The sequence below is a fragment of the Cariama cristata genome, unplaced genomic scaffold (genome assembly GCF_000690535.1).
Source record: "Cariama cristata isolate BGI_N322 unplaced genomic scaffold, ASM69053v1 scaffold30644, whole genome shotgun sequence".
NCBI lineage: Eukaryota > Metazoa > Chordata > Aves > Cariamiformes > Cariamidae > Cariama > Cariama cristata.
The window spans coordinates 1545-17211 of NW_009612813.1; the positions used below are offsets into that span (position 1 = coordinate 1545).

At 49.0% G+C, this 15667-nt stretch overlaps 1 protein-coding gene across 1 annotated transcript; it reads right to left on the reverse strand.

Annotated features, from left to right (window-relative positions):
* Positions 1-1542: 1542 nt before the first annotated feature.
* SLCO4A1 (solute carrier organic anion transporter family, member 4A1) lies at positions 1543-15048 on the reverse strand. The gene is made up of 12 exons (XM_009698788.1): positions 14768-15048; positions 14188-14732; positions 13000-13090; positions 12033-12154; positions 11593-11704; positions 6560-6714; positions 5673-5868; positions 4911-5076; positions 4121-4293; positions 3695-3759; positions 2835-2983; positions 1543-2011 (listed from the first exon to the last, which is right to left on the reverse strand). The coding sequence occupies exons 1-12, from the start codon at positions 15046-15048 to the stop codon at positions 1865-1867; spliced, it is 2202 nt and encodes a 733-aa protein (XP_009697090.1). The 3' UTR covers positions 1543-1864.
* Positions 15049-15667: the final 619 nt, after the last annotated feature.

Here is a 15667-nt window from a genome sequence, read left to right on the forward strand (position 1 = left end):
AAAGCATCTGTAAGCTGGGAAGGGCAATCGCTGGGCAAGGCCTGGGGACAGGCTGGTGTTTGCAGGTAGCTCCAAACCCAGGTGGAGGTTGTGAAGAAGCCTTTGGTGTTTGAGGGGTGTTGGGGTTAACTCCTGCATCAGTGGGTCTTATCCTGCCTCCCTGGAAAAACAGGGCTCTCCTGCACGCTGTGTCCTATCAAAGCTGCACCAGCTGCCCATGTTCAAAAGCCACCCTCCATCTCATCCTCAGCACTTCCAGTTTTTCCAGCAGTTACTGGAGATGCTCAAGTCTCTCCCAGCACTTGATGGGGGCTGGGAAACAGGGGCTTTGGAAGCGGGAAGGTCGCTACCTGGCTTTGGTGGAAGGGGATCTGTGAACAGAAGAAGCTGCTTTCTTGACTGCCATCGACCTGAGGATGGACCACGCTCCCAGCACCACCATCCCAGTCTGCAACGAGAACAGCTTTGCCTCCACTCAGAGTTAGTCCTTTGCTAACGAAGGAAACAAATGCCCATCTGGTGTCCGTTTATTAAAGCATAAACACACAAAATATAGAAAAACATCTACACAGTAATTCTAAGTAGCAGCTGGCACAAAAGAAGTGCCAGTTTTGGAGCTCAGTAAGGTAGGTCCCATCCCCGTGAACGCGGTTTATACAGTGTAGGACTCCAGGGGCCAACCCCAGCCCTTGCCTGGAGCTGTACCTGGATCGTGTGGCTGTGCAAACATAGGCAGACTAAGCACTAACCTGGCCTGATCTGGGTTGAGAGGGAAGCCAGACATACGCCTGCCCAAATTCCACTTTTCCCCCTCAGAAAGGTCCTGGTCAATATTGAAGTGCACATTCAAAGGTCATTTTGGGAACGCCGCTCTTTCTACTTGCAAGCAGGCCAGTTACAAGTCAGCATCTCCTTTCCACAAGGCAGTCTGCTGCTCGAGCAAGCTCTCCCTTAAGCTAGCAGTCTAGAAACAAATTAAATTCATCCTGACTTTTCTCATCCACCCAAACCCAGTGTCTTTACAGAGCAACCGAAGAGAAGCATTGCATAGATCTGCATCTCATGTCTTCCCGCACCCAACAAACAGCAAGAAGTAAGTTCAAGTTTTGCACAGTACATTACAAAAGGCATCACCTTTAAATAACACAAGAAAAAGAAAAAAAAAAAGAAGTGTCACCACGCTGTAAACCCTGCAGTGAAATGAGGCAGTGAACGTACAGTGCTCGGCAGCTCTCGGGGATGGCTGCCTGTAGTGTACTGACGAATTTGCTAGACAAATCTCTCAAACCTATCTCCCATTGCACAGTAATATGAATTTGCATAAGTAGATAACCTGCTCCTGAACAAAAGGAGCGATGCTGTGTGTCACAGGAAGGAGGAGGACGCTATCGGGGCCGGCTACTTTGCAGTTTAAGGGCCAGTCGTCCTCTTTGCGATGCAGACTGCAGGACAGCAGGGCTTTTTTCAGGCTTAGGAAGTCTCAACAGAAGTTTTGCTACAGTTGGCTTTACAACTGAGATACCAGTCCAGATCCTCTGGTGCTTCAAACCTCACATGCTCCATTGGAGTTACCGGTGCTTATTTCCACGAGTGGAGAATGCGGTCCTTGCTTGTCACAGACATAGAATAAAGCTACAGTAGCCCTTTAAATAAAATTAAATAACTGCATGTGGCATCAGCGCACAGTTTTAAATGTGCTTTCTGCTGTTAAGAAAATAGCAAGCACACCAGTCGTTAATTAAATTATTTATCTTGAACTAAAAAAAGTTATCACATTACTATTAATTTAAAAACCTCTGGGGACTGCATAACATCTTCTCATTGTATTTTTGAGAGTGAGAAAGTCACTTGCACGCGTACAGCGCTATATATCTTCTGCTGGCAGCGAAGGTTTGCGTTCCTGGAGGTCACTGTTGCCATTTTCAGATGCATCCGAGCTGCCCGGAGTCGACTCTGGTGCCGGGGGTTTGTAGAGCAAACAGGCGACTATAAAGAAGGTTGTCCCAAGCACCTGCAGCCATGAAGACATCCCATTACTCTCTGCTCCCCCCAAAACCAGGCGCCTAGCCCTCCTTTGGAATGAGATTTACTAACCAAGCTTTGTGGAGGAGATGATGGTGAAGGCCAACCTGGACAGCAGACCAGCACACAGAGCTGGGGGCGGGGGGGGGGAATAAATCTGAATTTAGCCAGCCCCATAGCAATGGGACAGTGAGAATTTGGGAAACTGTCCGCCCCACATGGACACCTGGAGCACAGTGCTGTGTGGACCAGCACCGCCTGAGCCGTTTGCTGGAAGGCTTTTGAAAGCCTCTTTATCACAGTAACTGCTAGACACTACTGTCCAGGGCAAGTGCTTGTTTGGGAGCAGTTAAAATGATGGCTTTCAGTTAATAAATAAGAAACCCAGAGCTAAGCTCTCTTCTTTTCTAGCAGCGATCGGGGAATGGTTATTTACAGCCTGCCCTGCCCACAATGCCATCCCTCACTCTCACCAACACACTGCAGTTATATATTTTACACCATTTCTAGCAAAAATCACCTCGATAAGTGTTGGGAGAAGAGGACATATTTCATATCATGCAACAGAAGCTGTAAGCCTAGAAAGTAACGGGAATTTCAGAGAATGATGGTGCCTGGAGCACCATTACGTGGCGAGAAGCAAACGGAGCTTTTGCCTTCCCTGAGAACATCTCTTGTGTGAAGGTCTGATTTGGGCTGGGGAGGGGCAGAGCAGGACAACCCAATTTTGTAAAATTCTCTCCCAGAGCAAAACGCTGTCTCCTAAAGACCTGCTTGCTTTGTCAGAGAGTGAAGTTAACAGGTAGCATCACCTTGTAGACGAGTCCGGCGATGAGGGTGTATCGGCTCATGGCTGAGTTCTGGTAAACGTAGCAAGAACCTTGCTCGCCGCACTGGTCCTGCCAGAGCAGACAGGATTTATCAATCATGGACCCAAAGGCGATGGGGCCGGGGATGCCTCCTGCGGGAAGAGAGAGGGGACCTTCAGTTTGGGCAGCACCTATGCAGCAGCCTTGCAAGACGCAAGGAGCTTGCAGAAAAGCATCCGTCTCTGCTGCTACCGTGATTAAGCAAATTCATCCTGCAACATCTAGAGCCATGAGGTATCCAAACTACACTGAATTTCACGACCTGAGAGGCCAGTAGGTCTTTTGACCATCCTGACCTACATGTTGCACAACAGCCAAAAGACATACACAGGAGCTTCAAGGCCTCTGCTCCTTTTTGCTTAAAATAAGGACACGTTGCCAGGACATTGCTCCTCTACCCCACCTGTGATGTGTTACAGAACCCTTTGTTCAGTTTGCAAATCGTATGCAAAGTGAATTAGGTTTTTCTGAATGACAGCAAAGAAGAGACAGCATCCTCCTTTCAACAGCACATGTCCTACCCCCTTCTTTTCCAACCCAACATGTTTTACTCTTCGTTAACAGCTTGGCACACACTTCACAAAGCCAGCGGACCATATCACAGAATCATAGAATCATTATGGTTGGAAGAGACCTCAAAGATCATCAAGTCCAACCATATACCCGATGCCACCATGCCCGCTAAACCCACTAAACCATGTCTCGAAGCGCCACATCTAAACGTTTTTTGAACACCTCCAAGGATGGTGACTCCACCACCTCCCTGGGGAAATAACGATGCACAAATTCACTCTGTTCCATACCTAGCGTTCGTACTACAATCCACTGGATCCCAAGCGCGAATGACCTTTGCCTGTCGGAGACACACCTGGGGAACAAAAGGGCATTGTTAAAAAATGCTGCCGGGCTGTACGGCTCCTGCCTACCCTCACAAAGCCATGCACACAAACCTCGGGAGATGGAGGCTCACCCCCCTGCAATGTGTGTCCCCCCCGCTGTAAACCAGGACACAGGTGTGTCCCCCGTGTCAGAGGACAGAGCCGCCAACGCTAAAATTTGCTTTCCCACCTAGACAGGGAAGGGAATTAGTCCTGATGTCTCCAGGCTGCCAGTAACGAGGTGGTTCCCATCACACTTTCCCCATGGCTTGAGCCAGCAGGATAAAGCGGAGAGGGGGATATTGGGGCTTCCCGCAGCACTGGCGGAGGATGAGGCAATCCCGTGCTTACCGCAGAGTGGCAGTCAGGGCAGGAATACTGCTCAGGAAGGTGAAGAGGATCACCACGAACATGAAGAAGAGGAGCAGGGGCCTTTTTGCGCAAGAGGAGGTGCATTTCCCTGCCTCAGCATCGCCCGGGCTGGGCAGGAGGGTTTTCTGAACGCAGCTACACTCATGATAGACCTGGGAAAGAAAGGTCAGTGGGTGGTTTGCCAGGGAGAGCATGGAGATAGTCAAAGCTTTAAAAAGAAAGAAATTCAGGGAGGGTAGAAATCAGGTGGTTTCACTCCCAGAGCAGAGCGAAGCAGAAATCAAGCTGCATTCTTGACACACCTCTATTTCAAAACAGGTTATTAAATAAGAGAGATTAACTTTGCCAGGCAGCCCTTGAATGCTGAACGTCATCATTACCCTTCTGAAGCCTTTGCCTCTCTCTGTGAGCGACATATTGGAAGGATGAGGAGGTGCATCTCGTTCATTAAAGACCCAAAACAAGCATTGGGACAGGAATTAGGTGCCTACCAAGCTTCCCGCCTGCCTGGTTGATTTACCACGGATTTCAGCGCAGTTTGATCCAGAGTGAGGCAAAACTGGTTGGACTTATTGAGAGAAGCACAGCAGGGCAACCTCAGGGTACCTTCTGCCTTCATCCCAAGTGGTACCTGAGAGCATCCATCCTGCACTGGGCTTTTACACTGACTTGCAGCAAAGCTTAAACCTGCAGAGACTTTTGCAGAGCCAGCCAAATGACTCCAAAGATGTGCCCCCATCTTGTTAATACACGGCGCTTTCAGACATACCTTCTTGCCATTCCTGAGGTTTTCGGATACTTTTTTGCAGCCGGCATGGCAGGGAGAGTAATACATAATGTCATCACTCCCGCAGACAGGGCTGTAGGTCTCCTGCAGGCAGCCACACTCGGCGTTGCAGGCTGCCGTCAGGTTTAGGTGGCCACCAGGCAAAGCACTAAGGGAAACACAGGAGCAGTCAGCGGGGAGACACTGAACAGCATTTTCCAGGAGGAAATGGGTAGAACAAGAGAAGGAAAAGGGAGGATGGTAGGACATGTGGTGGATCCCCAAGCAGCAAAAAGCCAGGCTTGGGAAGGGTTTCATCTCACCTAATTTTAACCATGAACAGGAATCGTGCCCTGGAGCTGTCTCTTTCCCACAGCCCCCAAGGGAGTTTAAGTGAGCAGCTCAGAGGGACACATCTCCATTTGGAGAGGCGATTCCCACTTTTAGTCCAGTTTATCCCAGTGGATAGAGATGGGGGACCCTGTGAAGTCAACTGAAGAGTGGAATATCTCACACTCTGGTGCCGCTGATCTCCCCTCCCTCACTAAAGAGGGAGCCTCTTCCCTAAACTCCAACTAGATGCAAAAATTAGGACATCTGTATTCTGGGTCTCACCCTCAGTGTCTGCCTGTAAGACTGACTGGACATCACCTTCCACCACCAACACATTCACACATGACCACCAGCAGCACCGTGTATTTGGAGTTATCCTTCTGTTCTGACCAGGGCCACGCAGCACAAGACAGATGGGATGATTGTTATTACCTTCCCTCGTACATCTGGGTTACTCCTGCCATCGGCATGTTAGGGCAGTGAATAAAAAAAATGAATATAGCCAGCAGACTTGACACTGTGCAAAGTAAACACAATTTGATGATTCCTGAACAACGGAGTTTAAATTTATTCACAAGGAATCCTCCCAGGAATGTGCCTCCCCCTCCGGCTGGCACAACTAGATAACCTGAAAAAAAGGGAAAAGAAAAAAAAAACCACAAGCAAGTTTAGAAATGTCAGCAAGGAGTTTTCATGTCTGAATACATTAACTGCAGTGTGTCTGCATGAGAATAACCCCTTGGTTGCTGTGTGGCTTCTTGGTGGGAGTTCAGTGGACTTTACTACAGCAAGTGGTCCTCTGTAAGAGCTCAGGTAATGTGGCATGAGCCTGCTAAGGCAGCTTTTCCTATCCAGAGATCTTAAAACAGACTTTTTGAGGAGCACGTCATGAGCATTGATGCTTGTTGGACACCACTTCCTTGGTCTACAATACAGCAGCTAAGTGAGGACCTTCCCAGTTTCGGGATGCTGACAAAACATGTCCCCCACAGTTCAGACATCTCTTGTTAGAGGAAACGTTTAGTTAATGTTTCCTGGTAATGCACTAGAAGGAACAGACTACAATTATTTTGCCTTCCTCTAGAGGGTAACAGACGGCTACAGAAGTGACGCATTTCTTCCCGATGTCAGTAGATACAGCTCTGAAAATGCACTTGGTACAGATGTGCTGACGGGAAACGATCCTGAGTAATAGCTGAAGATGATAACTGCTCTGTAAATGAACTGCAAAGCGTGTTTGTCTCCATTCTAAATGAGCTACAGTGCTCTTGTATTTGTAGGCAAAATGGGAAAACATTGTAAAAACCTGGTTTCCTTACCAAAGAAGGTAGCAGCTTCAGAGGCACTTAAACTAAACTGAGACTCCAGGAACTTGGGTCCAAATGTGGACATCCCAGCAATGAGGGTGGCTTCGGTCGCTCCCGCCAGGCAGAGGAAGATGAAGGTAGGGTTCTTCAGAAGCAGCAGTACTGATCTGGGAAGGACAAATATGCTGGAATTGAATCACTATGGCACATTTTGATTTCAGGTCTGTCCTGTACCTTCAAGTCAGAAGGATGTGTAAGACAAGGCAGCATCCCATCATGCTGTGTCTCTTTGAAAGAAAAAACCCAAAAGGGAGCCGATTGGCATTTGAAAGAGCAGTGAGCTTCTCCGCTTACACTTACCGAGTCCTACCAGCCAAGGAAGGAGGCTGAGGACACCCTCACCTCTCCCTCTGTAACCTGCACGGAGCAGACGTTGGTGCTTTGTGGAGACAGTCTCCATTGCCCGTGGGCATCAAGTTTGCCCTCGAACTCTGCCTTTACGTATAATGCCTCTCATGGGCCAACCTGCTCTGGCTCTTGTTCCTACTGGGTGTTGTCCTGACTATCTTCAGGCACCCAACAGACATGCTTACCCTGGCAGTCTTTTATAGCCCTGTTGGCTACAGCCAACCACCAAGGGAATCTGAGGAACATCAACCAAACTCCTAAACCAGGACGGAATAATCTGGGACTTTTCTTTGTGGATTTCATGAGGGTACCAGATGGGTCTATTTATCTCATGTGCATGTTCAATTTGGGGACTGGATACCAGCAGTGTGTGTGTGATATAATTCACACTCAGAGTGCCCACAACTTCTATATGGATGATTTCAGTGGTAATTTTCCAACATTTAGGGTCAGGCTGAGTATTTTCCATTCCTGAATGTGGCAATACTGAAAGGACACTACTCCTCACCAAATCTCAATTATTTCAAGGTCTTATTAGTCCCTGATGGTAGTTATCATGGGACTTTTGACTCAACCAAGAGCAGGGAACAAAGTTGTGTTACATCCTCACATCCGCACGTGCTATTCCTGTGCACCCATGTCCTCATTAGAATGACAATCGCTGATAACCACGGATGTTTTGCACCTCAGGGGAAATACCAAGCAAGTCTTTCTATATGGACAAAACAGTTCCAAGACACCTTACATCCCACTGGAAAACAGAAAGCATTCTTTCTCCCACAATCTAAGCACAGTTTTACTTTAAGATTAATGTACAAGTTGAGCAAATGCATTTTATTTTTGACCCACTGGGATTTAAGAGAGGGCTATAGATATGTTTGAAAAATTACCATGTATCATTTATATGCAGAAAGATGATCCAGCAACAATTCCATCTCCAAGACACAGAAAGGCCCTCGGGCACATGGGCTGCTCTCAATTATCTCTCACTATCTTGGATATTGGACTAAGAAGGTTGACATTGCTTTGCAGGGGGTGTTTTGTAACGAGCTTGAAATTCTGCTGCATGACGTTCCCTAAGCCTAGCTCAGACCAGTACCACAGATCACCTCATTTCTGAGACAGGCACAAACCCGTCATCCCACAGCGATGGCAGCGACAGGGATGCTGTGGGATGCTGGCTGAATTGAAAGGCACAGTCACTTACCCCCTACTGTTTTGGAGGAAATGTGAAATCCGAGAAAATCTACTGTAGTATAACTCAGTGAGAGACGTGCTGCGGCTCAGCATCAGATTTACGCCACTTTACCCACAAAAAGTGGAGAATTTCATTATACCAAAAGAACAAAGAAGCTGAAAGACAGGAATACCACACATTCTTACACCGTGATGAGAGGGGGCTTTACACTAACCATTGCCTAGCTGCTGGGATTAGTTTAATTTACTAAACTGTTTCCCAGGAACGATCTTTTTGGCTGTGCTTTATTTAGAAGCACAAAGACTAATCTCGTAGTGACAAAACACTTGTGGACCTTGTGGCTGATGCAGAAAATGTACAATGCCTTCATCTTTTTACAGTTCAAGGGAAAAGAGAGGAGTTGTCCCCTGGCACTAGTGTGACTTTGTGCCTGTTGGCCAAAGCTTACAGGTTAGACTTGCAGGTAGGAAAATGCAGAGGAACTCCTTTCAGCACTGAACGTAAGGATTTGCTCACGTAATTTAATCTGTTTGTAGACAGAAGATGTAGTTGTGAGGAGCTATGGCATATAAAACCTTACCAAAGTCAACACAGACCTTTTCATTGCTATCGGTAGGACTTTTAAACACACCTAGAAACCACTTAACTCTCAAATAGGCTTAACTGTCCTCAGTTCTTGCAGCCAAAGGGACTTTAGGAGGCTCAGCACCATCAAGAGAAGAATCCCACCATCTACAAAAGCCTGATCCTGCAAGTCTTTACTGATATGGGCACATACATGTACTCTTTCCTCATGTGATGGTCCTGCTGAGTAGGTTGGGACCACCTGTACAATCAGAGCCTGCTCCTCTGCGAAACACTTGCATGCCTAGGACACCCCAGACCGTAACAGAGTACGGCCACAAGCTAATGAGTCATTAACGATAGATGAATATTTATGCAATCTCAGAGCATGTCATCAGGGACTTTTCCAGCACAAAAGGACACCTTCTCTCACCACCACCAAGGGAGCGGAGGGCCCCATTCTGCCACTTAATCCAAAAGGGATGAGTGAAATATTGTCTGCAGCTTCTCATGTTGAAGATCCGGGCTTGACAGACCAGTGAGTGATCCTCACAAACTCTGTCCTGTAGCTCCCTAGGACAAAGCCTCCTCTCCTAGCACAGCTCTACATGTCTTCTGTTTGAATCCCTCTGCACTGACAGCAGACGTCATTTCACAAGAGCAATCATATGGAACAAGAGAAAGGAAAATGCTATTTTATCAGCCTTTTCGACACAAGAATTAAGACAGAAGTCTCTTCAGGGCAGAGGATTAAGCTGTACGCGCTGCATTCCTGTAAGCTCCTGCTCTTAGCCAGCACTGTGAATACAGAAATTCATTAAGTTTGCTTAGAAAGGACCTGATGGCATGGAACAGTATTTTATTTTATCAGTATTTCTGCTTATCTTTGTGAGACTTTTACTGTCCGTACGCTGAGAAAATGTGTAGCATCTGATCCCTCACTAAAACAAAAGCAACAGTGTCCTTTGGCCTCACTCTCCAGCCTGGTCCACGTGTCCCCAAGAGCAGCACACACAGATGTGATCTCCTCTTTCATGCAAGTTTCCAGAATAGCAAGCCTTTAAGGCACTTCCCTTCTATTAATCAAAACCAGGGAACACAAAAGTCTGTTGGGCTTTTGCTTTCAAACAAAAACCACACTAAGGTCTGGACTGATCTGATTTGTTTGATGTGAGTTGCCCACTTTCAGGTATTTGTTCTTCAGGAATGAGGGGTGAAAGAAGATGCTCCCAGGAGAGGACTGCCTCTGTACCTGCCGTCAGACAGCCTTCACCGAGAAACAGAGGGAGTCTTGCTCCAGATAAGCAATAAAAGCATCAACCACTGAATTTCATCCTTCTCTGCTACCCTGTTTGTGTTGGTTTTAGTCATAACCTTATCATTATTTAAATGCAAGTTTTGAATTTAATTTCCGTGTGGAGAATAAGCCATGACTTTGGAAAATGGCACCCAGTCAAGAATGCCATTTAATAACAGTACTGAAATCTGTTCAATGCAATATTCTTCAGAAAACTGCCTTAACCCCTGGTAAACTTCCTACGAAGTCTCCAAGAATTTCAGGCCAATGTGAGTAGTTGCGTTGACACAACACGGATCGACTGCTCCTGAAAACTCCCGTATCCAGCACCTGCTTCAACCCTCCTCTGCCAGCACAAAGGCAAATACCACAACTAAAGTTCAGAAGTAATTGCTGGCAGCAGCACGAGGTTTGGCAACATTGAATGTTTGCCTTTCAACGGAGCAGCCGTCACACATGGATGCAAACTCTTCCCTAAGAACGGTCCTGGCAGAAATGCAAAAAAGAAAAATCCCCTTATTGACTGCAAGCTCCGAAAGGAATTGATACCCAGATCTCTCCAAAACATCCAGAGCTTGCACATCAGCTAAACCCAAGCTGTAAATAAAGCAGCACCTCTCCCCCTGCCTTCCATTTAAACACAACTCAACACAAAAAAAAAAAAAAATCATAAAAGATTTCAAAGATCCATAGCAAATGTTTCCAGGCTAAAAGACCACATTTTATCTTGGCCACTCGCTTGTTCCCACCCAGGATCCCTTTAAACCATTTCCTACCAAAGCTCCCTTGGCGCAGCACGCTCGCCCCCACCGCAGAGCCGAGCAGTGGCCCTGTGATTAAGCACGCTGCCGTGTCACCGCTTTGCAGGAGAGATAAGAAGAAGTAACACATAAAAGGTGGCTGGAAGATGCAAAGGCAAAAGGAAAAAAAAAAAGGAAACTAAGAATAAAAGAGAAAGGGAACTGAAAGCTTCAGTGCAGGATATCTTGTTCCTTGGATTTGGAATGGAGCTGTAAGTCGCAGCTTTTGTTTCCTCTCTTTACTCATTAAAAGGAGAAAACAAGGATCTAACACAAGCAAAAACAGAGGAAAGGAAGAAAAGCCCCACGGGGATGGAGAGAAGGAGATGTTGGACAACACCCAATTAGGCCAGGTGAGGCCAGACACAAGCAGACCAGAAGAAGCGATGCCACTGGGGAGGGAGAATGAGATGGCAACGCCTGTGCATCTCCTATCACCCAAAGACTGGCACCAAGCCACTCTCGGTGAAACTCAGCGTGCTCCATGTGACTGCATGTGGATCTTCACACGTGGACGTGAGCTTCTGAAAACCACAGACAAGACCAGCCATTTGTCCCCTGCTCTTCCACACGATCCCCAGCACCATTTCTAGTTCACCCCATTTGCCGAGAGCTCCCAGTCACTTTGCAACCTCATCTGCGAGAAAGCCTCATTGCTACGCTTGAAGACGGGCAAAACCTTTTGGTTCGCACCGCAGAAAGCAAGCTCAGCTTGGGCCCATCGCTCTCGCTTCTGGGGAGGGCACCCTGAACCTCAGGCATGGGGTGGTTTTCTCACCGAGGCAGATCTTTAACTGTTTTCCCAAAGTCCGGATCCGATGCTTTTTTGTGGCTCCCATCCTTTAGCTGATGAGCCTCTGACACCCTCATAACGATATACCGCTGGGATCCTGAAAATGAGAGGCAAACGGGAACAAGGAGCACGTGAGACACGGGATGCAGATGCTACCGAAGCAGGGGGAAAATGGATTTGCAGGGGGAAAATGCAACGTGACGTTGTCCCTCTGCCAACGGCTGCAAGGGAGGAGCAGGAAAAGAGGCAGCTGGAAAGCCATGAGGGTGAAACCCAAGGAGGAATTACAATTTAAACACTGGAAGCTCTTCCTCTACCCCCGTGTCACCAACTACATGCATACATAAAGATATAAGCCCCTAGGTGAGCGTGAGTGCCGTGCAGTCCCAGCCCCGATCCCCTTGAGCTGTGGCGGAGCCTCGTACCTGGGAGGCGCTGGGGGTAGCCCAGGATGGGGATGGAGATGAGGAGGGAGGCTGCTCCGGCCCCAAGGAAGCCGATCCACCATGCCCCCACCCACAGCATGTTCTCCGGGGTGATGTCGATCCTGTAAGAAACAAAGCCAAAAGGACACAAGGGAGAGAGGTGGCGGTTTGAAACGGAGCGGGACAGCTTGGCGTGCCTCTCATTGAAGCTGGCAGGGGCTGGGGGGACACGGGGGGAACATCAGTGAAGGAAACCAAGCTCTGGCCACTCCCATGGTGATCTGCTGGGGATGCCGCAGCCACCATCCCTCCTGCCACACCACAGCACTGCCTGCCTTACCAAAGAGCACAACAGAGTCCAGGACATTACATCCTTTAATTCTCCTTTAATCTCTGGCTCGCACATTCACCTCTCCCCATTTCATTTGTGCTTTGGGGGTTGTTACGACCCTTGTTCCACCCCAGAGCCACCCTTTGCAAGAAAACTGGTGGAAAGAACCCATTCCTTCCCCTGCAAACCCGCTCCCCCTTTTTAACCCATTCATCTGCCAAAGAGCCTGTAAGGAGATAAGAACAAATTACAAATATGAAAAAGCAAGGAGGGACGAAGCATCCTGGCTGGCTGACCGGGAGGACAGGCAGCACTGCTGGAAGCCTTGCCTCATCAGGGAACTCATTCAAAAAATTCACCTGCTGCTCAGAGCCTCATTAGCGCAGGCAGCGCAGCGTGAGGAGGGATTGAAGCTGACAGGTTTGTCAGCAATTTTCTTCCAGAAACAGCACTAACACAAGCCACCCTTCCAGCCTCGGCGCCCCCCCCGCAGAAACACTGCTGAACACCATGGGCATGTTTCCACCCAGCCACCAGGTCATTTCTCCAGATTATTATCGTTATTTATTTTTTTTCACCCCAAAGGAAACATATAGCATAAAGGAAAAGGAACAAGATTATTTTTTAGGGACTTACTCTCTGCCAATTTCAGTATAAATATTTAGAAACATTCCTCCTACCAGATAACCCGCTGCAGGCCCAAGGATTGCAGCAGTGTAGAAAACAGCTGAAAGGGAAACCAAACCGTGTTAGACCCCAGCAGCGTTTCAGCCAGGATGCTGCGGAGCGCTGTCGGTGCCCAGCACCCCCTGCCCCACCGTAGTGGCCCAATTCCCCCCTGGACCCGGGATGCTCAGCCTCCTGCCTCCTCACACCCCTCGCCCTAAGCCGCTGAGAAACAAAGCCAGACGGTTTGAACAAGTTTTCATCCCACACTTACGTCCCAGGGAAACTTTTGCATCTAACCTGGGAATTTTTATAACATGGGGCAGGTGAAATTGGTCCAGTGGAAAACCATATTTAGCAGGGCTGTAGCTGAACCCGCTGCCACATCCCAACTGCCGGCATGACGAGCAGCGGCGTTGTATCCCCACCGACAATACTCAATGTCTACGCTAAAAGCGGCACCACCGGCACTTATTTTGGTTTGCTGCCGTGGAAAGATCATCAACTTACTGATGACCTCCTTGTGATCTCTTTCTGTCCCTGCACTACCTTCTGATACAATAGTATGGGCAGACTGCTAAAATTTGAAATTGCTAAAAGGCCACCCGTTTTAGAAATTTCACCAAATAGGACTGTAAGTATTTGGCCACTGCCAAGTGATCAGCGATACAGAACAGAGGAGTGTGCCGAGCCTCTTCTCTTGGCTGTGCTTTGCACCAGCAGTATCTGAGCAGGCCAGCGACCGTCCCTGCTGTGCTATGGCACTAAAGGGGTGATGTCCCCTTGCACGGACAGGGTATGGCCTCGTGGTTGTTTGCCAGCGATGCTAATGCCACGCACGGACTGGGGCAAGCTGGAGGGCTCTCCCCAGCTGGCCCCGTGCTGGGAGCAGGAGGCACCTCCTGATCTGGAGGACATGCGCTGCAGGAGTGAAAACACCCAGCTGTGCTTACGGTTCCTGCCTGTAAATGACCAAAACCTCCCCAACAGCTGCCATTTCCCTCCGATTACCACTTCGCCTACTGCTGGGAACAAAAGACTGAGAGCACCTCTTGTGAAACGGCTCAATGTGGCCTGTTCGGTGCCAAGGCAGATGGACCGGCTCTCCCTCCCATCGCCCAGCTCATGGGTTCGAGCTGCCCCTCCTGTTTGACTCACCAATGTACACAGGAGAGTAGTTAGTCTTGACGTTTTCATCTAAATAGGTGACACCAAGCGTGTAGAGCGGCGTGGCTCCCATCCCGTGCAGGAACTGCCCCAACATGAAGACAAACCGGTAGCCGGAGAGGCTGGAAGCAGCCTGGGCGCAGGGCAGGCTCTGGTTCCCCCCGCAGACGCCCACCTCTGCCGCCGAACGCGCCTCGTACGGTCCCGTGGAGAAGTGGGGCAAGGCGAAGAGCAGGGAGCCCAAGCCCATGACCAGCACGCCCCAACCCAGCCATCGCGGTTTGTGGCCGTTCCCCCCAAAATAGCTGACAAAGGTCAAGCAGACGCACGCCGCGATGTCGTAGGAGCTGGCGATCAGCCCGCTCTGGTAGCTGCGGAGGTCGAAGCGTCGCTCGATGGAGGTGATGACCGTGTTGATGAAGCCGTTCACCGTCATGCCTTGCAGGAAGGAGGCCACACAGAGGAAGAACAAGACGCCCTTGGACGTGTTAAAGAGCTGTAGGCACCCTGGGGTGAACCCCCCCCAGCCACACGCCCGTTCACTGGGTTGACCCCCCCCCAGCCACACGCCAGTTCCTCCCCTTCGTCCGACACGTATTTAATCCCTTCGCCAAATTGGGTATCCTCCTCTCCCGGGGTGCTGGAGCAGAGAGGTTCGGCGCAGGAGTCAGAGGGGCTGGGTGTGCCGGAGGACGCCGTGCCGTTGCTCAGCGGCGTGCCACACGCCTCCCGCCCGCTCCGGGCATCGAAGGTCCGGCCGGCCTCGCCGGGAGGAGGAGATGGGTGGGAGAAATCGAATGTCTGTGCAAAACAAAAGCCATTTTCTCCAGTCGAATTCTGGGGCATTGCCATGAATGGGAAGGTGGGGTCAAGCAGCAGGTCGAGGAGGGGCTGGCGGCCAGGGCAGCTTTGCAGGGAAGTGAGGACCTGCCTATCCAGGACACGCAATTTTTGGTGCTTACATCAGTAGGGAGACGGCGAAGGTCTGAGCCAAGACCATTCTGATCTGCGAAGAGAGAATTTTTACACATGCCTTTATATAAAACCATGCTCAAAACTTTCAAATATTGTTCCTTTTTTTTTTTTTTTTAATTTAAATCATTATTAGCATTTCACTGTGCAGTTCAGTTGGATGTGTGCCCTCCACTACGGAGGGTGTTGGTACCTCAGGTATTGGGGCATCATTAACATTACAGAAAAGAACAAAACATTCAAAAGCACTAAAAAAAGCACCTCTAAAGGCAGTCTCCCTACCAGCTGAAGCCCCTTATCCCCCCTCTCAAAAAGACCCTGGTTAGACACCGGACCCTCACAACCTCTGTCCCCCTCCTTCCCCCTGCAGAGAACAGCTACAAGTTTCCCACTGTTAAAAGTCCTTTGGTCTCTCTTTCACACTCAGCCAGTAACAGTTGATAATTATCCTGAAAAGTTTCCACAGTCAGATTGATTTTATTCCAAGCCCTCAGATCTG